Below are 24,478 nucleotides of genomic sequence, written 5' to 3' on the forward strand. Positions count from 1 at the left end.
AGTCTGCTGGACAACATTTAGCCTGCTGTTGAAAAGACACATGCCACTTGTTTGCCTAATTGTAAATTCTAGAAAAGTTTTATTAGTTCCTACTTGTGATGGTAATCTTCAAGGGTTATTGTTGTCCTGGGAAAGTCAGTTTCCTTGTATGCTGACCTGATTCCTGCACACGGGCCCTGTAAGAAGAGGTGGCAATTAACTCGATGAACCTCCTTGTTAAGTGGTATATCTAAGCCATGAATTACACAAGACCAAGGCCGGAATATCAGCTGTCTGAAGACGTCATCATGAGGAATGTAGGACTGAGCCTCAATTATGCCCAAGGTATATTCTCATTTGCCTTTCTATCCCCTGCTTAGGAAACTGAGCCAAACTAATCTTCAAGTTTGCTTATAGCCTCTGTGCATTCATTCTTCGTGCAGGGCTGGGTCTTTGTATGTCAGAGTATAGGTGCCTGGCCAGCTTGGGTCTGAGGTTGATGTAGCATAACACATGTACTTTGTTCCTTGATGGTGGGCATGCCATATGACTCATGAGAAAGTTCAGACCTTAAAGGTCTTAATGTAAGGCATTGACTACATACATAATTTGATTTCTCGGTGAAGAGGACAACTGTTATTTTTTATTATAATTTTGCAAACCATTAGGTTTTCATTAAGAAGAAAGGTTATAAGCCAGACACAGTAGCAAATACCTGTGATCTCAAGCACTTTGGAGGCAGAGGCAGGAGGGCTAAGTTAAAAGCTAGTCTAGGATACACATAGCAGTCCTACACTAACATGGGTAGCCAGATTCTGCTGAAAAACAAAGAGTAAGAAGAGTAAGTATCTGGTGGTCAGTATTACCAATTTTACAGGATCTATCATCATCTAGGAGACAAACCTCTGGGAATATCAGTGAGAAAGAATCTAGATCAGGGTAATTAAGGTGGGAGGACCCACCCCTAATTGTAGGTGGCACCAGTCCATTGGCTGGGGGCACTGAATAAAAGGGAGAAATCTGTCTTAACTTCTTGACTGGGTATAGTATGACAGGCTTCCTTACCATGATGCCCTGCACTTTTAGACAGGGAGCCCAAGTGAGCCCTTTCATCCTGAAATTGCTTTTGTTAGTTTGTCACAGCATCAAGAAAGGAAACTAAAACAAGACTGTGACAAACGTCTGATGGAAAGCACTGGAATGCTGCTTAAGGCATTCCTTGTGTTCTGTGAAAACACAGAGAAAGGCTTTCTGTGCGCCAGAGAGCAGAACTTTGAAAAACCCAGGAGTGCTCTGTTCCCTGCTCTTTGTTTTGTCTTTTAGCAGGGACAGCATTCTGGGGAGCAGTGATATCTCAAAAGCCTTAAGCTTTTGAAAATATTGATTGATTTATTTAATGTATGAGTACACTATGGGTGTCTTCAGACACACCAGATGAGGGCATCAGATCCCATTACAGATGGTTGTGAGCCACCATGTGGTTGCTGGGAATTGAACTCAGGACCTCTGGAAGAGCAGTCGGTGCTCTTAACCACTGAGTCATCTCTTCAACCCACCTCAAGCTTTTGAATGGTGCACACATGGATGTAGGCCAAGTTTCTGCCTGATGGAGGCCAGCAGTGGTTGCAAAAGGGAACTGGGACAGGTGATGCATAGACATTTCTCACAGTTAAGTGAGAGAAGGAAGGATGGATGGAACGAACCATCTGCTAGATTAGAATGGGAGGTTAATGCAGTTCCCAGCACACACATCCCACAGCTCCAGGGTATCCAAGCCCTTTTCTGGTCTCTATGTGCACTGGGATCATATGTACAAACTTACACATATACACATAATTTAACCAATTAAAAAGTCACTAGTTACTATAAAAAATAAAGTAAAACATTTAAAATAAAACGTAAAAGAGTCGTGCATAGTCACATTTGCCTGTAATCTCTGTCCACACTACAAAGGCCGAGGCAGGAGTTTTAGTTTAAGACCAGCCTGTGATATATAGTGAGTTCCAGGCTAGCTAGATATTGAGACCCTATCTCAAAAATAAAAAGTTAAAAAAAAAAAGTGGACAATAATCACCAAGCAACCAACCAGATTGAAAATCTCCTGACAGATGAATCTAATTCAATATAGTTTTTTATTTGAACTTATTCATGCCATCTTTTTTCCCATATCCCCTCCCTCCCCAAGGGCCATTTTGTAGCCCAGTCTGCTCTTTCATCATGGTGCTAGCAGCATGTGCATATAACACAATGGCCAGCTCATGTCATGTTCCTTACTGGCCATGCTTTAGTCTCTTTTGTTGCTGCTGTTGTTTTTCGATACAGAGTTTCTCTGTGTAGCCCTAACTGTCCTGGAACTTGTTCTGTAGACCAGGCTGGCCCAGAGACTCAGTTCTGGGGGTGAAGGTGTTAGCGAACACTGCTTTAGTCTTTTACCTTTGACCTTCTTATTGTTGACTTTTCTATCTTTTTCTTACATTTGACAGGTGTAAGTCACATTTTATTTTTCAGGTGGAAATTGTGACATTACAGATTTTGACATTACATATTATATATTTTAACATTATAATCTATTTTCTTTGGATTCTACAATTCCCTAAACATACAATATAAGAACATCACTGTATTTGCATTTCTTGTTGCCTGTTCTCTTCACAGGCGCAGTAGAGTTTGTCTGAGAATTTTGATACTGACACCAACAGTCCAAAATGGTTTCCTGGCTGAAATCCATGTCTTGCTATTATTAAATTCACTTTTAATTTTGCTAAAATGTATCTTTTAGTAATTTAAAAGGATATTTGTTTCAGTAAACTTGACAATATATGGGCTATGAATCCATCTTTATTTTGCGGTCTCATTTGAACATTAGTTTCTACTGTATGTTACTTCTAGGTTCAATCCTTATAGAATTTTAGTAATTCTTCCTACATATATTATCTGAGTCATAAAGGAAGTCCTTCCAGAAGGCAGTGGATGCCTTTAATCCCAGCACTTGGGGGGCAGAGGAAGCATATGTCTGTGAGTTTGAGGCCAGCCTTGTCTACAGAGTAAGTTCTAGGAGAGTCAGGGCTATCCAGTGAAACCCTGTCTTGAAAAAACCCAAAATATACAAAAATGAAGTACCTTCCTGTCTGATAGCTTTTCAGTTGCTTTAATTCTTGAAGTTGCAGGTTGGTCTCACTTGTGTGTAGGACCCCACAGCCTACTAAGAATTGCTTTTGCTCTGTGAAGGTTTTGTGTCTTCTCATCTTTTGTTTTATGAGACAGCCTCTTACTTTTGCTCTGTTGTGGGAGCTTCTCCCCTTGTTGGTTTGCATTTAGTTTTCCTAAGGTAAGAGAGAAGGTGGAGGACTCATCTTGCTTGCTCTTCATGGCTGGTTGTCCTGGCCTGCTTAGATTCAGGTAAGTGGCCATCTGTAAAGGAGGCTGCTTTCGCAGTTCCTGGCTTTGCAGCTCAAGAATTCGGGCCTCACAGGGTACTCCTACCATGCACGGCTCAGTCATGTGCTTGAAGGCATAGCTAAACGTGAGGCCTTGTGTGGGGGTGGGTCCCGAATTACTTGACCCTTAAATACTGTTTTAATCACCTTTAATCTCAAGACTCTGGAGGCAGAGGCATGTGAATCTCTTGAATTCAAGGCCAGTTCAGGGATACACTAAGAGGCCTTATATTGAAAAACAAAACAAACAACATCAAAAAGACTACTTCCCAGCCCGTAGTTTGGCTACAATGGGATATGAGCTTTGGCCAGCAAAAAGCTCGCGGGGCTCCAGCCCCAACCTGGGATGTATGAGCAAGACTACCTTGTTACAGTAACTGTTTGGTGGCTCATCCTGAGCTGTGAGCCTGCTCGGCCTGTCATGTGAAGGGAAGCAGCTCTGCTCTTGAGTGAAAAGCTTTGTTTACCTGAGGAGTAGTCCACCATACTGTCACAGTTCCTTTCATTACCATGACACCTGTCACAAGCCTTCCAAGGCAATCAAAAAAACTACCTGGTCCTCACCCCCACTTGAAAATACTTAGAGATTAATACCACTATAAAAATTCTCAAGAAACTGCTAACATTTTTTTTAAAGATTCTATTTATTTTATGTGTATGAGTACACTGTAGCTGTCTCCAGACACACCAGAAGTGGGTAGGGTGTTAGATTTCATTACAGATGGTCGTGAGCCACCATGTGGTTGCTGGGACTTGAACTCAGGACCTCCGGAAGAGCAGTCGGTGCTCTTAACTGCCGAGCCATCTCTCCAGCCCCAACTGCTAACTTTTAAACTAAAGATTAAAGTAGAAGAAACAAGCTGGAGAGTAAGACCAGTGTTTCTCAGCACCAACCCACAGGGCCCTGATCCTGAAACCTTCAAGACTTTACAGCAGAGGTTCTCAACCTGTGGGCCTCGGCCCCTTTAGTGGTCCTGCATACCAATTACATTCATAACAAACTTAAGCAAACTTATGGTTATGACATAAAAATGAAATACTTTTTATGACTGCGGGCCACCACAACATTGATCAACAGCAATAGGAAGGTTGAGACCCACTGCCCTATAGTGTCACCAGGTCCTAAGTAGACATCAATGCTTAATTACCTCTGCTAGTACAATGCTTATGAGAGGAAGGCCTAAGTCACCTGTGGCCCATGCCTTTAGGGAGGCAGGTCTTTGTCTATACTGTGCAGACAGCCAGAAAACAACAAAACCAAAAACAAACCAAACACACACACACAAAGAAAAGAAAGGAAAAGAGGAAGACCTAACTTGGGGGCATACCCCCCAGACCTGGCTGTCCCATAGTTTCTGAGATCTCCAGTACTTGTCATAGTAACTAGCCATCCTCAATTCCTTTTCATACCCCCCCTACCCAACCACTGACCTCACCTTGTGCCATTTTTGGTGCCTGTTCTAATCATTGATTCCTTGGACGGATCCACCCTTGTTTGGTGACGCCCCTGTCAGAGAGTCCTTATTTCCATTCTCTCCTAACTCATCCTTCATGAACCACCCTGGTCACCGGACACCCTCAGAACTTCAATTATGCCGCTTAGGATGCATCTCTTCATTCTCTCAAGAACCAGTCCCTTGGAAAGTCCTCAGGAAACTGCCTGGCTCCCTAGGGTCAGCATTCCCCCTCTACTCATTGCCACCGACCCCAGAGTAAACATCATCTGGTTACCCTACTCTTACAGCAGCCCTTCACTCCTCAGGAGCGCTATCCTGTCTCCCCCAGAACTCTCCTCCTAGTCACCCCACTCTTGCAGCACACCTCCCCCTCCCCCCTCCGGATCCCCACCCTAACTCCCCGAGAGAGCCACCCTTCCTGGTCACCCCACTCTCTCCTTCGCGTCCCGCCCCGCCCCCTTATCCCGGCTTGGCGCGGCGCGCGTCATGGCGGCGGCGGGCGGGGCGCGTCTCGCACGCAGCGCGCCGGGCGGAGCGCTCGCCGCATTGTTTGCTTCGCTGGGGAGCGAGCAGCGCCTCGGCAGGCGTCCGAGCAGCTCCGCGTCCGCGTCTTCCGCCCGGCCGGGCCCCGAGCCGGCCTTTGCCGGCCGTGCCGGCACCGCCGACCCCGCCCGAGCCGCGGCGCCCTGCGGGCCCGGAGCCGCTGGCCGAGCGCGCCCCGGAGCCCGGCGGGGCACGGCTGCGCGGCCGTTGGCGGAGGAGCCGCGGCGCCATTAGCGCCGCCTCGGCCGCGCCGGCCCCCGCGCTCGCCCGCCCGCCGGGCTCCCGCGGCCGCGGCGCCCCGAAGGTGAGTGTCTGACTGTCGCTGTTCGCCGCCCGCCTCGCCGGCCGGGGCGGAGGTGCAGGCGCCATGTTTGGAGGCGGCAGCGGCGGCTCCGCATTGTCCGCGGGCGGAGAGGCCGGAGAGTCGGGGCGGCGAGGCCCGGAGGCCGTGAGGCCTGGTGGGAGCGGGAGCCGGAGGAGCCGAGAAGGCCGGGCGGGCGTGTGCCGCCGTGAGCCGGCGCGGCGGGGGAAGCCAGGATCGGTGCCGGCGGCCAGCTCAAGAGGCCGGGTCTGGGAGGCGAGATCGCGGAGGCGGAGGCCGCAGCCGGGTGGGGGCGGAGAGGGACACGGAGGCCGCGGCGGGGTCGGGGAGACAGAGGAGTGGAAGGAGGCCGCCGCGGCGCGGGAGGCGCGGCCAAGAGAATGGAGCGGGCGGCAGAGCTAGGAGGCGGGGAGGCCGCGGGGCCGGGCGGGCTCTGGGCCGCCGGGCTGCTCTCTGTGCAGCTGCGGCTGCTGCGGGGACGGGCGTCGGACAGCGGAGGAGGCGGAAGGCCTGGGGTCTCGTGGCTTCTGCCCTCGTCCTCGCCCGTAGCCTTGGCGGTGCGGAGTGGGTCGCATTATGTAACAGATAGGTCCGATCTATTTTGCCAAGACAGGAAACTCCCTTGAAGAGGGACTGGCACGGAAGATTTCCTAAGTCGAGCGGGGCCTGGTATCTCCGGAGCAAGCCCGCAGCTCCGCCAAACTCCGTGGATGTGTGCAGGAAACGCCGATAAACGAACGCGCGTGCGCGGCTTTCTTGGGCCCTTAGGAGAGAAGCAACTTTCCTGTGCTTAATTTGCAGAATACACTGCTCCTCATCGTGCACTGCAGTTGAGACACACTTACACACACCTAGGAAACCGCCCCCTTAATGGAGGACATTCACTTCACCCAGCTGCGACAGTTTTAGAGTATCTGTCATCCGGTAACATATAGTTAACAGAATCTCGGTATTATTTAGTTACTGTTTTATCACTTGTTGGGTCTAGCATTGTCCTGAGTCTGTTTACTGTGATGGTCACCTTAGAGTAAGGTGTGTCTCTTTCCTGTGTGCTTTCTCAGTGAGGGGTAGAAGCTGCAAGAGTTTAAATGGCTTGTCTGCAGACCAGGCAGGAAATGAACTGGGCTGATTTTGAGCATGGAGTCTTTCCCTCTTTTTGCCAGCAAAGCTTTTTAGGATGCGTTTAGCGCAGTTATTTCTGGAGAAGCATGCTTATTGCCTTTGCTGATTCCTCCATGGAAATGCTTGTTCCTGCATAGAACCAGAGGGTCAAAGAGCTGGGTGTAGGAAAATGAGGAAGCAGATGAGATTGTTGGTCACCGTGTTGGGCAGTGCTGCTAAATGCCCTCTATCTCCTGGTCACAATTACATTTCCAAAGTACAGAGTAGCTGTGGCCATTAAGTATTAGGTTCAGTTCTTGTAGAAAAGTGGTTTAAAGACCTTCAGTGCTCACTAGAAGAATGTGGGATTTGACAGGCTGGTTACAGTACTTTACTGTAGAGGAGAAAATTACATGTTTGTCTGTAATCTGGGAGCTGTTGCTTCTGCCTGCCTCAGTAGTGAATTGTGAAGCTTCCGGGGTGCACTGTGGTTCTTTCTGTGCAGAATATGGTGCTGACACCTGGATTTGCACCTGTCTCACCTCAGGGATACTGCTGGAGGCCTAGGGCTGGCTAGGGTTGCTTTGATGACAGCTCCCAGAGTTGAGTAGGCACCTGGAAGCTCCTCAGATGCAGATGCACTGGAGTCTGGCTGACTATAGTATCTTCATGTTCTTGTTCATAGAGAGATGGTTTCTATAGAATGTGGGTTTCTGTCGTCTATAAGGTCTGTCTTTAAAAATGCATATAAGATTTGCAGAGATTTTCTTTTGGGACTTAAAACATGAAGTCTGCTCTTTGAGGGCCTTTCCCAAAGACTATTAAGATAACTGTGACTTGTGAATTTAGGCTTCCTGGAGAGCCCTGCTTCTGGGCTGTTGAGACGTTTCACCATGGTATATTTGGGAGTCAGTCTTAACCCTCTCTACTTGTTGCTTGTTCAGGGGGAGGTCCTGGCCCTTGTTATTGTTACTCCATGTGCTCATTCTGCCTGACTAGTGGTCCAGAGTGGGCGTCTGCTCCTAAGGTCCATAGACACAAAGTAATACCAGAGAAAACTAAAAGTCCAGGAGCCCCACTACAAGGCATGAGAGAACAGGCTGTTAGCACCCTGGTCTTGTCCATTCTGGAAATGAGCAAATCTCTGCATTGAAGTTTTTAGGCATGTGAGCCAGAGATGAGGGGTAGGTGGGGGACTCTGCAGGCTATGGTTTGAGGAAACCCAACCTTTTTTTTTGGAGCAAGAACATTTTCAAGTGTGTCAGGAAGAGCAGAGATGCCATGATATCTTGCCCACAGCTAGGTTTGCTTGAAGAAAGTGTGGTGGAGTGAGCAGGCAGCGAGGTCCTGGCCTGAGTGGGACGGAGAAAGCTGATGCTGACCGCCACTGTTTCCAGGGTGGTCACTGCTGAGGCATTCTCACAGCTACATTGTGCTTTTGGGGCAAAGATATTCCACAGACCAGCTCAGCGTTCCCTTCAATGTCCCATGTGGGATGTGTTTGTGGAAAGAATGGAATACTTTATGCTGTTGAGTTATGGATGCTTGTGGCCCCCAGCAAGAAAGTTCACAGGAGCACTGTACTGGGCAGTAGTGAGAAAGAAAACCTAAGGGATTGCTGAGAGTGGGTGGCCACAGGTCATAGTCACTGTGTTGTAAAGCCTGTCAGAAAAAGTCTATACTTGCGGGCCAGAGGCCAAGCTCTCAGCTCTGGAGACTTATGTCACTGTTTGTAGGTTACTTTTGGCTTGTTCTGAAAAGGTGACTTGTGGGTGGAGTGTACCTGTGCCCTAGCTATTCAGCAGGAGCCCTGAGCGCTGCAGCTTCCTGCTGTCTCCACCTCTCAGTACCTTTACCTGGGCGTGGTGAGGGAGAGGCGCTGTGAAGGCTTGTTGAAGTGTGAGACGATCCTGTGTGGAGTTAACTTTTCTTTGACTTTATTTTAGGTAATCATTGCCAAATGAGGAGGAAAGGACGATGTCATCGAGGTTCTGCAGCGAGGCATCCTTCTTCCCCATGCAGTATTAAACACTCCCCTTCTCGAGAAACACTGACATACGCACAAGCTCAAAGGATGGTGGAGATAGAAATTGAAGGGCGCTTGCATCGGATCAGTATTTTCGATCCCTTGGAGATCATTCTAGAAGATGACCTCACTGCTCAAGAAATGAGCGAATGCAACAGTAACAAAGAAAATAGTGAGAGGCCACCTGTTTGCTTAAGAACTAAGCGTCACAAAAACAACAGAGTCAAAAAGAAAAATGAAGTCCTGCCCAGCACCCATGGCACACCAGCTTCAGCCAGTGCCCTTCCTGAGCCCAAGGTGCGGATTGTGGAGTATAGTCCTCCGTCTGCACCCAGGAGGCCCCCAGTGTACTACAAGTTCATCGAGAAGTCAGCTGAGGAGTTGGACAACGAGGTTGAGTATGACATGGATGAGGAAGATTACGCCTGGCTAGAGATCATCAACGAGAAGCGGAAGGGTGACTGTGTCTCTGCTGTGTCACAGAATATGTTTGAGTTCCTGATGGACCGCTTTGAGAAGGAGTCATACTGTGAGAACCAGAAGCAGGGTGAGCAGCAGTCCTTGATCGATGAGGATGCCGTTTGCTGTATCTGCATGGATGGGGAGTGCCAGAACAGCAATGTCATACTTTTTTGTGACATGTGCAACCTGGCTGTGCACCAGGAGTGCTACGGGGTGCCCTACATCCCTGAGGGCCAGTGGCTTTGCCGCCACTGCCTGCAGTCTCGGGCCCGCCCTGCGGACTGCGTGCTGTGCCCGAATAAGGGTGGTGCCTTCAAAAAGACAGACGATGACCGCTGGGGCCATGTGGTATGTGCCCTGTGGATCCCAGAGGTTGGCTTTGCCAACACGGTATTCATTGAGCCCATCGATGGCGTGAGGAACATACCTCCTGCCCGGTGGAAACTGACATGCTACCTCTGTAAGCAGAAGGGCGTGGGTGCCTGCATTCAGTGCCACAAAGCAAATTGTTACACAGCATTCCATGTGACATGTGCCCAGAAGGCTGGCCTGTACATGAAGATGGAGCCTGTGAAGGAGCTGACTGGAGGCAGCACCACGTTCTCTGTCAGAAAGACTGCTTACTGTGATGTCCACACACCTCCAGGCTGTATCCGTAGGCCTTTGAACATTTATGGAGATGTTGAAATGAAAAATGGTGTGTGTCGAAAAGAAAGCTCAGTCAAAACGGTCAGGTCTACATCCAAGGTCAGGAAAAAAGCAAAAAAGGCTAAGAAAACACTGGCTGAGCCCTGTGCGGTCCTGCCGACCGTGTGTGCTCCGTATATTCCCCCTCAGAGGTAAGTGCGTCTGAGCTTTGACTCAGATGGGCCTGGAGGGAAGGACTTGATGCAGGACACAAATTGGGGCCTGCGGGAGCCCTGCCATCTACCTCTCTGTCACCTCCTGGTGGTCTGTGTCCTAAGCTGTAGCCATTCACTCCTGTCTAGTGGGTATGTAAGAGAGTGTAAGAGAACTTACAGATTGGGATAGTTTAAGGCTCTGTCACCTTGGCCGTGAGTATAAGGTAGGTGTGCTCAAGGAAGCCATGGCCATACTAGTAGTCATGCAGTCCTGGGTTTCTGGATTTTGTAGCACCTTAAGTTTCGTTTCTATCTATAAATAATGCTAGTAAACTCCCTTACTACCAGACTGTAAAACCTTTCAGAAAAGCATCTGACTGGAAAAGTGAACCACCATCCACAGTAAGGTGACCATCGAGGTGAGGTTAGACTGGGAGCTGCTGTCAGCAGGAGATGGTGGTTTCCTGCCCGCCTTGAGCTCACAGGGATCCTTCGCCTGTCTCCCAGGTGCTGGGATTCAGGGTGCCCCAGCCAGTCTTGACTTCTTTTGCTGCATATGTCTCCAGTAGTGCATCCGTTGCTCGGTCTGCAGAAGGGCTTCTGTGCTAAGCCCTGCATCCTGTGTTCCTGGTGAGGACTTGTCTCCTTGTGCTTCTGGAGAATCTGTGGCATGCTGTTTTGTTTCCATTATTTCAAAAAATGTTATCGCATAGCCTGTGGATGCCAAGTAAGCCCCCACTCCTTTTGCATCCATTTGAATCCTTTTTAGAGCCTTGAGGAAGTAATTTTGTGAAGGGGGTATGGACTTTTAGTCTGTCTGGTTAGGTTTGTAAAGCCCCAAATGCTGAAGTTCATGTGAAGCAGTCAGTTGCCCTTAAGCAGCTTACATGAGTACTGGTGATAGGGATGCGCTGCAAAAGCACCCATTCTTCAGCAAACAGGTGGACAGTAGATTGCAGGGCTTTTTGTTTTGGGGGAGGGGGTTGAGATCAGGTCTCTCTGTACTCTTGGCTGTCCTAGAACACTTATAGACCAGGCCCTGGAGCTCCCATCTGCCTGCCTCTGCCTCCTGAGTGCTAGAATTAAAGGTGTATGCCTTCACTGCCTGGCTCAGAAACTGTCTTTAACATAGTGAACATTAGTGTGTGTGTGTGTGTGTGTGTTATTATGAATGTCTGGTTTGAAGAAATTAATCATTCTTACTAACATAGTATAATTGTGATTATACTATGGAGTTGGGCATTGTGCCACCGTGGGCTTACTGGTTGAGCTGGGAGCACAAATGTAAAAAGAGCTAGCTAGCACTGCCTTTGTATTAGAGTTTGGAATGGGTAAATGCTGTTTGTCTTTGTAAACCTATACCTACTACATATAGCCAGTGAAACAGATTTTATAACCCCTTGTTCAGAGAAGAGTCCATTAGAACCAACATGCCCGTAAAACTTTCAGCCTGACTTAAAAGATGATGTCTCTGGGATTTCTCTGTCTATAGAGGCAGAAAGGGATAGGGTTACATGAAGAGCTTCTGCTCATGAAAGTTTAGCTTTACCAAAATTGAAGGAACTGAAACAGTAGTTGCTTTCTCTGGCCAGGGCCAACTATTCTGTGTTCCAGGTGATGGGTGCGATCCTGCACCCTGTCCTGTGGTTCCTGATGTTCAGGTTTTGGAACATGAAAGCTGCCAGGTGGGTGGGACTGTTGCAAGGAGGATCTGTGGGTGAGAACAAAGACTCACTGGCCTTCAGGGCCATCTAGCAAAGGCCTTGAAGCTTTAAACTAAAATCTTCCAGGGTCTGTTGTGGAATTCAGCAATGAGAGGTGCATTGTGCTTTTCTCCCCCAGACAAGGTCTTGTCTGTAGGCCAGGACTATCTGGGGCTTATGGACACATATCAGGTTGGCCTCAGACTTGTGAGTCTCTTCCTTCAGCCTGTCAAGTGCTCACTGTCCTGTCCTGGCTTGCCTTACTTTGTTTTGTCCTTTTTCTGTTTTGTGACAGGATCTTACTATATAACCCAGGCAGGTTTCACACTGCCAGCCTCAGCCTCAGCCTCTTGAATGATGGAATTACAGGTGTAAGCCACCAAGCATAGCTGTTTGCTACTGCTGCTGCTGCTGCTTTTTAAAGATTTATTCGTTTTATATGTGTGAGTGTTTTGCCTGTATGTATATATGTGTACCATGTGTATGATTTCCGTCTAGTTAGAAGAGGGCTTCAGATCCCCTGGAACTAGAGTTAGGGGTGGTTTTTGTGAGTCACCAGTGAGGTAGAATTGAGTCTGGTTGGACAGTTCAATGGCAGCAGCTACTGTAGCCAGTTGACTGAGGGCAGGCAGTACTGGGTACAGTGGCACATACCTTATTCAGAGTTCAGTGCCACCCTGGTCTACATGGTGAGTTCCAGGACAACCAGGGCTAATAGAGAGACTGTTTTCAAAATTTTAATTTAAATTTGGGAAGGTTGAAGAAGGTCTAAAGAAGACAATTTGTTGTTGTTGTTGTTTGTTTGTTTACTTAGAGGCAGGGTTTTCCTGGCTGTGCTAGAACTTACTCTATAGACCAGGCTGTTCTTGAACTGGACACCTGCTTGTCCCTGCCTTCAAAGGTGTGCACCATCACTACCCAGCCAATTTTTAAAGTATTTATTTTATGTATAAGTACACTCTAGGTTGTAAGTCACCATGTGGTTGTTGGGATTTGAACTCAGGACCTCTGGAAGAGCAGTCAGTGCTTTTAACCACTGAGCCATCTCTCCAGCCCTGGTTTTTTTTTTTTTTTTTTTTTTTTTTTTAAAGAAAAACTTTTTGATATGTATTTTTCTATGCTCTTCTGACGGGATTTGCTGTTACCCTGATTATCCATCTCATTCTCACAGAGGAGGGAAGGAAAGGAACAGGTAAAGGGCAAAGCTTTGTTGTTCCCTCCCCTGAAGTATCAAGCCTGGTAACTTCCCTGCCTTGGCCATATGGGGGCCCTATTCTTTATCCCCAAGAACAGTGGCTGCTGGTGAGTGTGTGCCCTGCTGTGTCTGCCCAGGTCTGGGACTCATGACTCAGGGCCTCTATGCATTCAGATAATTGGTGTGCTGTTTGTTCAGTACCCATGCCTACTAGTGAGTTGGTACTGGGTTAGTGAGATTGAGGCTCCTTCTGTTGGATGCTTTGAAAAACAGTACATGCAAATATACTATGCATTCAGTAAAAAATACAATTTGAACTTTGCGATTTCTGGGCTAGTACGTCTCATACTCCCTGGGGATGCTGGACATGGCTCTGATGTGAGCCCCAGCTTCAGTGAGCTGCACAAAGAGAGCTGTGTTGTTTAACTGGGCTGTTAGGTAGCATTGGTGCAAGAAATGAACCTTTTGACTTGTTTGAGGTTATCAGTGTGTGGCCTCCTCCTGGCAAAGAGCATCTGTATTTGATAAACATTTCCATCTGCCACGGTTGGTTCCATCCTTTCCAGGTGGAAGCCCAGCCCTGCCCTGCATGTCCTGAAAGCAGAGTAGGGAAGGCTTGCGGCTGCACCAGGGCCTTGGGAAACAGGCAGAGGCAGCTACAGTAGTGATGCTGGGGAAGAAGCATTTAAACAACCAACAGAAAAGAAAATGACACTCTATCAGGTGTGGAAGCCAGATAGCTGGCAAGTGGAAAGAGCGGGGAACTTAGTCTGGGAGATGAGTGGATTTGCCTACTCCTTGCAGCAGCGTGCCCTTAGAAAGCTGGGTCATCCAGCTGAAATCACTGTTTACTGACTCTTCTCACCATCTAGACACCTTCCTCTAGTGGACCTGGGTCTGTTGTCCCTGGGCACTCAACAGAGAGGGCATCTCTAGTATGGCTGATTTCCTCCTAATTCTTATCATAGTTACTTTGGTATAGGTAGAAGTAGACTGACTTTAGGAGTTTATTGCTAGGGGTAGTTTGTTCCTTTGGTCTTACTACTGCTGCTGTGAGTCCACTTCAAGCTAACAGTGGGATGGACTTGGTGCCAGAGCTGCCCAGAGGTCCTTTCTGTGGGACCCAAGTTTGGATGTAGTAATTTTTTAGTGATAAGTTTTCAAAACATTAAAGGGAATAAAAAGGACCGTATTAGAGAAAAGGACTGCGTTAGATCACCCAGTTACTTGTTGCTAGTGTTCTGCTATAAACTCTGAAAACCCTTAGAAATGGGTTGTAGGAGAGGCCTTATATGGCCATGTGCCCTTGGGGCATAGGTTCTAAGTTACCCTTTGCAGTGGGGAAGGACACATGTCCTGTCCTGTACATGCCCATTTCTATTGCTCCATACTCTGTCCCTCCAGCTCCAAGCACCTAACCCAGCTACCTCACACAATACTTAGGCCCTGTGAGTCATAGGAAGACCATTCTGATACCTGCTTTGTTCTGAGGTGCCAGAGCATTGGGCCAAATGGAAGGTAAGGTGCCAGAGGGCCTAGAGGCAGGCAAGACACAGGGTTGGGGTGTTATCTCTCCTGATACCAGTTCAGCTACTGCTCTAACTGTTGAGTCTGTCTTTTCACCTTTCCTGGGTTTGGATGGTTTGTCTGTGTCTTCTTGATACCTGGAAGAATGTTCTTCCTTTTCAGTTTGTCTGCTGTTTCCTTCTGACTCACTCAAGTGTGCCTGAGTGTGGAGTGAGTCTTCTTCCAGTGGTTGCCTTAGAACAGTGGTTCTCAACTTTCCTAATGTTGGAACCTTTTAGTATACTCCCTCATGTTATGGTGACCCTCAACCACAAATTATTTTTGTTATAACTAATTTGCTACTGTTATGAATCATAATGTAAATATTTTTGGAGCTAAGAGGTTTGCCAAAGGGGTCCTGGCCTATAGGTTGAGAAGCACTGGTCTACAGTATTGTTCTTTTTTTGTCTGAGACATGTCTATGTTGACCAGGCTGACCTAGAACTAAGCATTCTACCTGCCTCTGTCTCCCAACTGCTGGGATTAAAGGTATGAGCCACCGTGCCTCCATGTTTCAGATGGTGTTGTTCCCTAGTGTCTAGTTTGACATCTTTGGCAAGATTTCACAAGTCCAGATTGAGGGTTGTTTCTGCTTGGCCAGTCTTTCTATGATGATTAGAGTAAGTGTTCATCCTCAGGTCCCGGTATCTTCCTTCTCTGTGGGGCTTTTCTACTTTCGTGTACTGGTTTGTCAGTTACCTGAGTAGGCTGGGAAGTTAGCACATAGGGCATGGGCATACTGAGGAGAGAAGGCCTGGAACATCTGAGAGGAGCCGTAACTCACCACTTCATGGAAGCCGAATAGTCAACCATATGGCCTGTCACCTCTGAGATCTTGGCCCCTGCTTATTTTCTGTGGCAAGTGTCTTATAGGCAGCCAATGAAGATGCCAACTTGGCAGCTTTCTTGATGACTTAACTTAACTTGGCCATCTATTGGGGTGTATAGTCTGTGTCTAGAGGTAAATTGTAGACTTTTGAGTCCTGGGAGGCAGAAAACCTAAGCTTTAAAATGATGCTTCTTTCCCCCATGATGTAATGATTCTATTCATTGATTAGATTAGAGACTCTTGCCAGCTTGACCTTGTAGCTGTCCTGAACATGGAGTTCATTATAAAGATACAGGATGTGTAGGAAATGTTGCATTAAGAAAGGATGCTGGTTTCTAAAAATTCACTCTCCAAAAGTGACTGTTTGGAACATCTTGAGATTTTGGATCTGTGCACATGAATGGGTAGACTTTATGTTCTTTTTGTACTTTTCATGATTTTTGCCTAGGAAACTCTAAGGAAAAACCAGAGACTACATATAACATAGCCTGAATCAAGTGTAGCAGAGAACCTGTTACCTTTGGAGACCTGCCGTCCCTCGATCCACTCCTTCTTATGACAGCGTTCACCTGGACTGCTGTGCTCTAGTTGTCTCTTGGCAAGGCTTGTCTTCTCATTTCTAGTGATAGCTGTGACTGACAAAGGAAAAAGTCAGCTTTAAGCAGTACAGAGAGCACATTTGTTCAGCTACTTGTAAAGTTTCTGTGACTGCTTAGTCCTCCTTTGTCTGTATTTCTCTTTTCCTTGTTTAGAAGCAAGTCCCAGCCATGTGACTCTGTCCATGACTCTGCAGTATATAAAGATCCTTCTCTGAACTGTAGATTGATACTTACTGATGAAGTGAGTGTTGGCCAGTCCTCTTCAGTGTGGAGTGTTCCCAGAGGTCAGGGTTTTCCATGTTTCCCGCAGGAGCCTAGAATTCTAGGGTCCTAGAATTGTTTGTTGAGGACGGTGTGAGGGCTCCCAGCCACACAGTTACTCACCTCATGTGATCTTGGTCTGGTTCCACAGCATCACTGAGCATACAGGTAGCTCATAACACCTGGAGCTTTTTACTGACTGTCCCATGACTGCATGGCTGTCCCCATGACATTAGTATTCTATGGGAATACTGGTAGGGATTTCATTGCTACTCATATAGGTTTTTTTGTTTTGTTTTGTTTTTGTTCTTTTCCTTTTTTCTTTTTTTGAGATAGGGTCTCTTCATAGGTTTGACTGTCCTGGAAATCACTATGTAATCCAGACTGCCTTGCTTCTGCCTCTCTAGTACTGGGATTAAGGGTTTGTACCACTACACCTGGCTAATATGAGAGGGTTACCTGGTGAGGCCCAGTCTCAAAACAACCACATCTCCAAAATATTCCCCAGAATAAAATTAGCTTTTTGTGACTTTGCTAGGATACAGGTTTTGTTTTTTTTTTTTTTTTTTTTTTTATTGCTATATTATAAATCTTAGGTTATCTTTGTAGACAGTATCTGTGAAAATGGCAATTCGGTGGGCTTTCCTGGACTTTGAGCTTTTTTTACTCAGATTCAGATGAGGCCTGCCTATTGAGCTACCCGGAAGGGGTTGACTCTGCTATACCGTGTACTGAGCTGTCAGTGGGGAATCTTTCTAAAGCAGGCTTATCGTGTAGCCCCAGCTGGCCTGAGACTTGTGTAGACCAGGCTGGTTTCTAACTCACAGAGATCCACTTGCCTCTTCGTCTTGAGTGCTGGGGAGACTTCTTAACAATAAGTAATATTTAATTCATAACCGAGTCACTAGTTTTTTAAAAAAAGACTAGTTGCTATTTCCATGGATAAAAACATTAGAATGAGACCGAGACCGAGTTAGCCCTATTCTTCTTGCTGTTCTTTACTTTTCCTTTTTGAGACAGTCTCTCTGTGCAGCTTAGGTGGCCTGAACCTCACCATCCTCCTGCCTCAAACTCTGAAGTGCTGGTGACTGGTATGTGCTGTCATGCCCAGCGCTCCTCCTGGTTTGTTTGTACTGAGGTGCTAGGAGTCCCAGCCACGTGTAAGCAGCCTGTAGAAAGTGCCTTACCAAGTGCAGTGTATGTGCACAGTTACAGGCTGGCTGCAGGCAGTGACTTCACCTCACACCTAGGAGGTTTCTAGGTAAAAGTGGGCAAAGCCTAGGCTAGAGTGACCTGACAGTGTGAGTCACTTGCCACCCTCACATTGTCAATATCTCTTTATACTTCTCAGCAAAATGATCCAGTTAGAGTTCGCTTTTCTTTTTCCAGTTAGTTTTGTTTTGTTTTTTAGTCTTCCTGCTGGATGCCTATCCCTCCAGGGATGTGGGACAGACTATCCAGACTAGTACCTGTTTCCTTCTAGAGGTCCAATTTGCTCACATCTACATCCAGGTTCCTATGTTCAGTGGGTCTCTGGTCTGGCTTGGGTTGGTTGCTAGTCAGTGGTATGGTTTGGCCTGTGCTTTTTCTGAGTTGGTAGTTGGCTTGAGTGTGGATGACTGTGGGATAAACTGGTTGGACATGCTTGCTTTTGGCTGGTCTGCTGCTGAGGACCTATGGTATTGGTGCCTAGTATCTCCAGCGCTCGAAATTGGAATCTTAAATAAAACAAATTGCTAACCACTATTTCTTTGGGTTTTTAAATTGCTAAAAAAAATCTTTTGGGCTGGGGAGATGGCTCAGTGGTTAGGAGCACTGACTGCTCTTACAGAGGTCCTGAGTTCAAGTCCCAGCAACCACATGGTGGCTCATAACCATCTGTAATGGGATCTGATGCCCTCTTCTGGTGTGTCTGAAGACAGCTACCAGTGTATTCATATAAATAAAATTTAAAAATATTAAAACAAAACAAAACAAAAAAAACCTTGTATTTGGCTGGGTGTGGTGGCATGCACCATTAATCTCAGCACCTGGGAGGCAGAGGCAGAACTCTGAGCTCATGGCTAGCTTGGTATAGTTCTGGACAGCCATGACTCCACTATGAAGAGAAACCCTGTCTTGAATAAACAACAAAAACAAACAAAATTTTTGTATTTCCTTACTGCTTCCTGTGAACATTAAATTAACATCTGTTGGCATGTTGTCAGAATGTGTATAGTTTACTGTACAGATGTTACACCTCAGTCAGAAATGCAGCTAGTGACGTGCCCAGGCCTGACCTGTGGACTTTGGTCCATCCTCAGGTGCTTTGATTGCCTTCTGTTGCAGCCTGGTTTCCTGCCTCCATCTGAGTGTCTTTTGGTTGGATTGTCATTGGAGATAATGCTTCATGGACTTGGTGTCTGACCCCACATTGAACATGCAGAGCCACAGAGGGAGGCTTGACGGCCTCAAGGTTTGAAGCATTGTCCAGAGCAAGCTAAGCCTTGGTAGAGCCTGGCCTTCTACCTGGTGTTGGTGTGTTTTGATCTGTAAAATTTAGATTTGCATTCTTTTTTAAAAAAAAAAATAAGTGAACTTAGAAAATTTTAAAGCCTGTTCTGGAATTTTGATGTGTGGTACAGTGAAGGAAAACCTTGTAGCCTTTAGGATTTTTCTTCTTTTGAAATTGTGAGCTTTGGTTGAGTTTGTCTTCCAGTGTCATTGTGAGGCACACTGAGTTCTTCTTCAGTGGCTGTGGAATAAAGCAGCCCAGAAGCTCTCTGGCCAGCATTCACTGGCCTGAGGTCTTTGAACACCCCTTCTGCAGCTGTTTTTATAGCTTGGCGATGCTAGTCCCCAAAGGATGAAGTTTCTCAGAAGATGGTTGTCATTTACTAAGAGCAGACTATATTTCCAGCCTGAGCTGAGTAGGTGGGCTGCTCTGCTTCAGTAGTTTCTTCAAGGTTGGTTGTGACCAGGGCTGGTGGTGCCACCTGTGAGAGCAGGCTGTGACCTCAGAGTCTAGCCAGCAGCATCTCAGCTGGCAGTGATCAATAGTGGTCACTTTAAACACAGGAGCAGAGTGTTTAAAGTTTTGTTCAGCTGTGTTTCCTTTAGTCATTTAACCTGATAACTGTGTTTTGGTGGATGAAGTCTTTAGTTAGTTGAAGGTTTTGAACTGTTTTCTCCCTGTAGTGTTATTGAAGGTAACATTGTCCTGTGTAGTTTTATAAATTCGCACACTTTTTAATATGTTTTCAAAGCTAAACTCTCAGTTTTTCCATGTTTTAGATTAAATAGGATTGCGAATCAGGTGGCCATTCAGCGGAAGAAGCAGTTTGTGGAGCGAGCCCACAGCTACTGGTTACTCAAAAGGCTGTCTAGGAATGGTGCTCCCCTGCTGCGGCGGCTCCAGTCCAGCCTGCAGTCCCAGAGAAACACACAGCAGGTAAGTGTACATGCTCATCTGTCCTTCAGTGTCACGTGCCTCCAGACACAGGCTGCCCTCTCAGGCTGGATGTGGTGCTGACCCTCATCCCTGGGCCTTCAACTACTAAGCTGCAGATTATTCAGGTGGTTCCTGTATCCTCAAGGTTTGCTGTGACTCCAGGGTTGAGTTGTGCTTCCTTTACCCTGACAAGTGTCTGCTCTGTGCCCAGTACTCTGTGAGTTCCAGGAAAAGAAGGGACTGCCCAGAGAACCTGGCTCAACTTCAGCCACATGCATAGTCAAGACAGAGGGAACCCTGATGAGGTCTATGCAGTTCCTCTACACACTGCCCAAAAATACATGTCCTGCTGTATTCATCTGTAAAATGTCAACCAACTTTAATGAACTAAAAGATTTATTTACTTTATTTATATGAGTACACACCAGATGGGATTTGAACTCAGGACCTCTGGAAGAGCAGTCAGTGCTCTTAACCATTGAGCCATCGCTTCAGCCTTTTTAATGGAAGTTTAAGTCTGTAGAATCCTGTTGCGTCCCGATGGCTGTCACAGGAATGGCTGTCCCAAGCATGGTTGTGGGAATGAGCTCAGGGCTCTCATCCTGTATCCTGGCTGTCAGATGAGCAGTGGTTCTGGAGCCCTGTTGTGTGGATTGGACACCTGTACCTGCAAGTTACCAAGTACTGCTCTTCTGGGATCTAACAACTTTCTGGAGTCTGGGTCTGATCTGAGTGGAAGGGGCAGTCCAGGGCCTCCCCAGTGTCAGCCCTTCTATTGCCTTTTATAAGCCAGTGTTGTCTATTCACTGGGGACATATACCTCCTTGAAGGCTACTGGGGTGTCTTAGGGACATTGCTAAGAGACACGTGATGAAGAAAACTTTTTTTTTTAATTTATTTTTTTGTGCATACACTGTAGCTGACTTTACACACACCAGAAGAGGGCATCTGATCCTGTTACAGATGGTTGTGAGCCACCATGTGGTTGCTGGGAATTGAACTCAGGACCCCTGGAAGAGCAGTTAGTGCTCTTAACCACTGAGCCATCTCTCCAGCCCCAAGACAACTCTTACAAGGACAACATTTAATTGGGGCTGGCTTACAGGTTCAGTTCATCATCATGGCAGGAAGCATAACAGTGTCCAGGCAGACACAGTGCTGTTGAAGCAACCAAGAGTTCTACATCTTAACTCAAAGGCAGTTAGGAGAAGACTTACTGTCTTCCAGGTAGCTAAGAGGAGGGTCTCAAAGTCCACCTCCACAGTGACACACTTCCTCTGAAAATGGACACATTTTCTGATAGTGCCACTCCTTGGGTCAAGCATATTTAAACCACATGGAGTATATGAAGCAACCCCATCTGAGGAGTGTCATCGTATATCCAGACTTAGAAGTGCCTAGAACAGTAAGCTGTTTTGGTTGTTGAGTGAATCACCCATATTCTTTATGCCACATGTTGTAAGATTGTGCTGCTCTCTCTACCACCCTTCGCTCTCGGAGCACCGCTCCATGGGTTCCCAGAATGGCTGCTTGTCCTGGATATTAGAGGAGAAAAAGGTTTTAGGGGAAGAGGGTCTTAGGGATATTGTTCATGACTTCGGGAAGTGTTTGATAATACTGGGCACTGGTAGGAAAGATGCTTTTGTTCTTTGCTTATGTGATGGTAGCAGTGTTGGAAAGAGAAGATATGAGAGAAAAGTGGAGAATCCAGACCACATGTATTATCTTGGGCTAGAGGAGACTCCTAATAAGCTGGGGCATGAAACACTGAGGAGGACTACTTTGGTAGATTGTTAGTAGACTGGAATGCCATTAGTACAGTGATATCTGTTGAGCTGTTGGCTGCTTCTCCTCTACATTCAGAGGAGCATAGAACAAAGTACATAGAATGCCAAATGGCCCTGAGGGTAACTTCCCTAGTGAGATGGAGCTGGGAGGAAGCAGAGGCTACAGGAAGGGAAGATAGGAAGAAGGGTTATAAGGCGAGAGCATACTTGATGGTAGTACCATGTATTCCTGAGAAGCTGTCCAGTGCTGCATTTGTGTAGACTTCTGTTAAAGGGCAGGCCTATGAGGAAGAACATTTACTAGCCCTTCCTGCAGAGAACATTGAGGCCATCAGAGAGGGAGCACACTGAATTGTGAGGATGCTAGCCCTGTGGTGTTGTAGCCTGGATCACTCTAGAATTACCAAAAAGGGAAGTAGAAGACATTGTCCATGGCAGAGAGGCCTGCTCTGCTGTGTTGGACTAGGCTGAACATGAAGTTGAAAATTGTAAACTGTACCCACATTGTCTTTGTAAGGCTTGATGTAATGGCCCTGAGCCTTGTCATTGAACTAAGCATGTGCTCCATCTCAGCCCTGATGAGTTTTTAGACTAGAAATATTGGATATTAGAATTTGACTTACCTTTAGCTTCAGTTGTCTCTGCTCAGCCCAGCTTTGAGAAAGGGCTGTGAGATTAACCCACTGTGCCTGACCTTGTGGAGGATGAGACTTAGGTAGGATAGGATGAGCTGCTATGAGAGAGGACTTCACTGAGGTTGGTGCTGCTGTACTGGAGTCTTTCACTGTAGTGATAAGAGAGGCTTCCCAGCTGTGTGTTTGGGTCTCAAGGCCCTAATCTGGTAGGAAAGCAGGCATGTTGCTTGTGCCCTCTGCTGAAGTGGTAGGAGGTGGGTTGGTGTGGCTCCTTAGATTTGGGCAAACAGTTTGCAAGTTGCAAGTCCCTATTCTGTTTTTTGTTTTCCTTTTTGTTTTCCTCTGGGCCTCTACTCCTACTCTTTTTGTTCATAGAATTCTGGATATCTGGGGTCTGACATGGCTGAGCCTAGCTGCCCTTAGAATTGATGCATTTGGGAGCCATTGCTGCCAAACTGCTGTGAGCTTCACAGATGAGCTGACTGGTTCTCCCAGTACAGAGGCCTTGACCTGATTTCTGAACTGGTCCTTGCTACAGGGTTGGGTTTTTGCCATCCTCCTTTATCCCAGCACCTAGATCTTTACATGTGTTAGGAGTGGTGACACTGAGTGCATGTTTCTTCTTGGGAGTGGGTTTCTACTTCTGAGCTTCCTCCTTCTCAGAAGTCTCTTCCTGGGAAGACTTCCAGAATTGATTTCCATGTAGCTAAGTAGACTGCTTCAGAAAAAGCAGGAAAGCTGGTTTTTAGATGGGATGATTGGTATATAGGATCCTTTTTTTCATGAACCTGTAGCATGTTGGAGTGTAGACAGTGGCCCAGTGACCCTATGACCTTTTAAAGATTAAAACCATGCAAACCACTGAGTTTTGCCTATCCCTAAAGTGCAGGCCTACAGGTAATCTGGAGTTACCCCTGTAACCAAAATGTCCTTTGGTTATTTAAAAGTCTGTTTTCTAAGTAGCAGGTAGAAAGTTATCTAGATGTTGTTAGGGTATTTGGTTTCTTTTTTCTTTGCTTATTTTGAGACAGGGTTGACCTGGAGCTTGCTGTATATGCTGGACAGGATATATGGGTTACTGTGAGGAAGTAATCACATATCTTTTCCACAGAGTAGAGTCTTGGACAGGCTCACTCTGGGGAGGCAGAAATGGGAAGTATGAGGTGGCAGGAAAGAGATCTGGGTTCGGGGAGCTCTGGAGAGAACTTGGTTGGATAAGATGCGTAGAATACTGAGAGCATGTGGCAGGTTGAATTTCTTAGAAAGTGGCTACACTAAACCTGCTCCTTTGTAGATAGGGCTCTGGTCTTGTTTGGTGTTCCTTGGTTGCTATTGAGGGATGTGTGCTATCCCTGTGCCGGTGGCTCTTGCCTGTACATTTGTGAGGTAGTAAGGCCCTTTGGATACTTTTTAGCCAAGGGGACCTCTACTAGGCTTCTGGCTTATCCTGCTTAGAACTCTGAACCTACATGTGCTCAGACTGCTTTCCTTTTACTATCTCTGTCACTTCCCAGTGTGGCACTTCTGCTTTGCTGGCTAGGGTAGAGGGGCTGCTGCAGGATGCTGACCAGGTTAGGAGAAGTGCTGTCTGGTAAACTACTATCACCTGAGAGGGCAGCTGTGACTTGCAGTTTCAGTGCCCATGCTAGTCTATACGGGTTAGAAGTGATCCCTTACCTGTTGAACCCAGAACTGAGCCTGTGTAATTTTGCTGCCAGTAAGGATGGCTTAGGTTCGTAACTCTTGTATACCTCCTTTCTCATACTCCCTCCATTCCTACTAGACCTTCCTTTCCTGTCCCTTTTCTCAGTACATCTATTGGGACTCTTAAAAGAGAATAGGTTTTAGGTCCTGTTACCCTTTTAGTCTCACCTGCTGTATTGAGCTTGTTAGGCCCCTGGCAGGAAGAATTTTTGTGTTTGACTGATGGAAAGTTTCATTTATTTTCTTAGAGAGAAAATGATGAAGAGATGAAAGCTGCTAAAGAGAAGCTCAAGTACTGGCAGCGGCTGCGACATGACCTAGAACGTGCACGCCTGCTAATAGAGCTGCTACGCAAGCGGGAGAAACTCAAACGTGAGCAGGTAAGGCCCTTGGGTTCTTCCACCCTCCAGGGCTTTCTCTGGATGGACATCTTGCTGTTGTTGTCATGGAATGCTCTGGAGTGACCCCTTTGTACTTGCTGACTTTGTGTGCTGGCCCCCACCTTATAGCATGTGGTCCTGTGGTGTTTCTGTGTTGTCCTTTTTGGGTAGCCACCTTCTGAGTGTACAAGGACCTTAAAGGAGATTTCTGCCTTGGAAG

At 46.8% G+C, this 24,478-nt stretch overlaps 1 protein-coding gene across 4 annotated transcripts in view; it reads left to right on the forward strand.

Annotated features, from left to right (window-relative positions):
* Positions 1–5,541: 5,541 nt before the first annotated feature.
* Positions 5,542–24,478, forward strand: part of BRD1 (bromodomain containing 1) — a 43,572-nt gene continuing 24,635 nt past the window's right edge. For all 4 annotated transcript variants that reach the window (XR_013975579.1, XM_080939294.1, XM_080939296.1 and 1 more), the window contains exons 1-4: positions 5,542–5,720; positions 8,786–10,166; positions 19,596–19,752; positions 24,127–24,258. Coding sequence is in view for 3 of the 4 variants with exons in the window: in XM_080939294.1 (XP_080795420.1) it covers positions 8,800–10,166; positions 19,596–19,752; positions 24,127–24,258 (1,656 nt within the window). In the remaining variant the exon portion in view is untranslated. The remainder of the gene's footprint in view (positions 5,721–8,785; positions 10,167–19,595; positions 19,753–24,126; positions 24,259–24,478) is intronic.

The sequence above is a fragment of the Micromys minutus genome (genome assembly GCF_963924665.1).
Source record: "Micromys minutus genome assembly, chromosome: 27".
Classification (NCBI taxonomy): domain Eukaryota; kingdom Metazoa; phylum Chordata; class Mammalia; order Rodentia; family Muridae; genus Micromys; species Micromys minutus.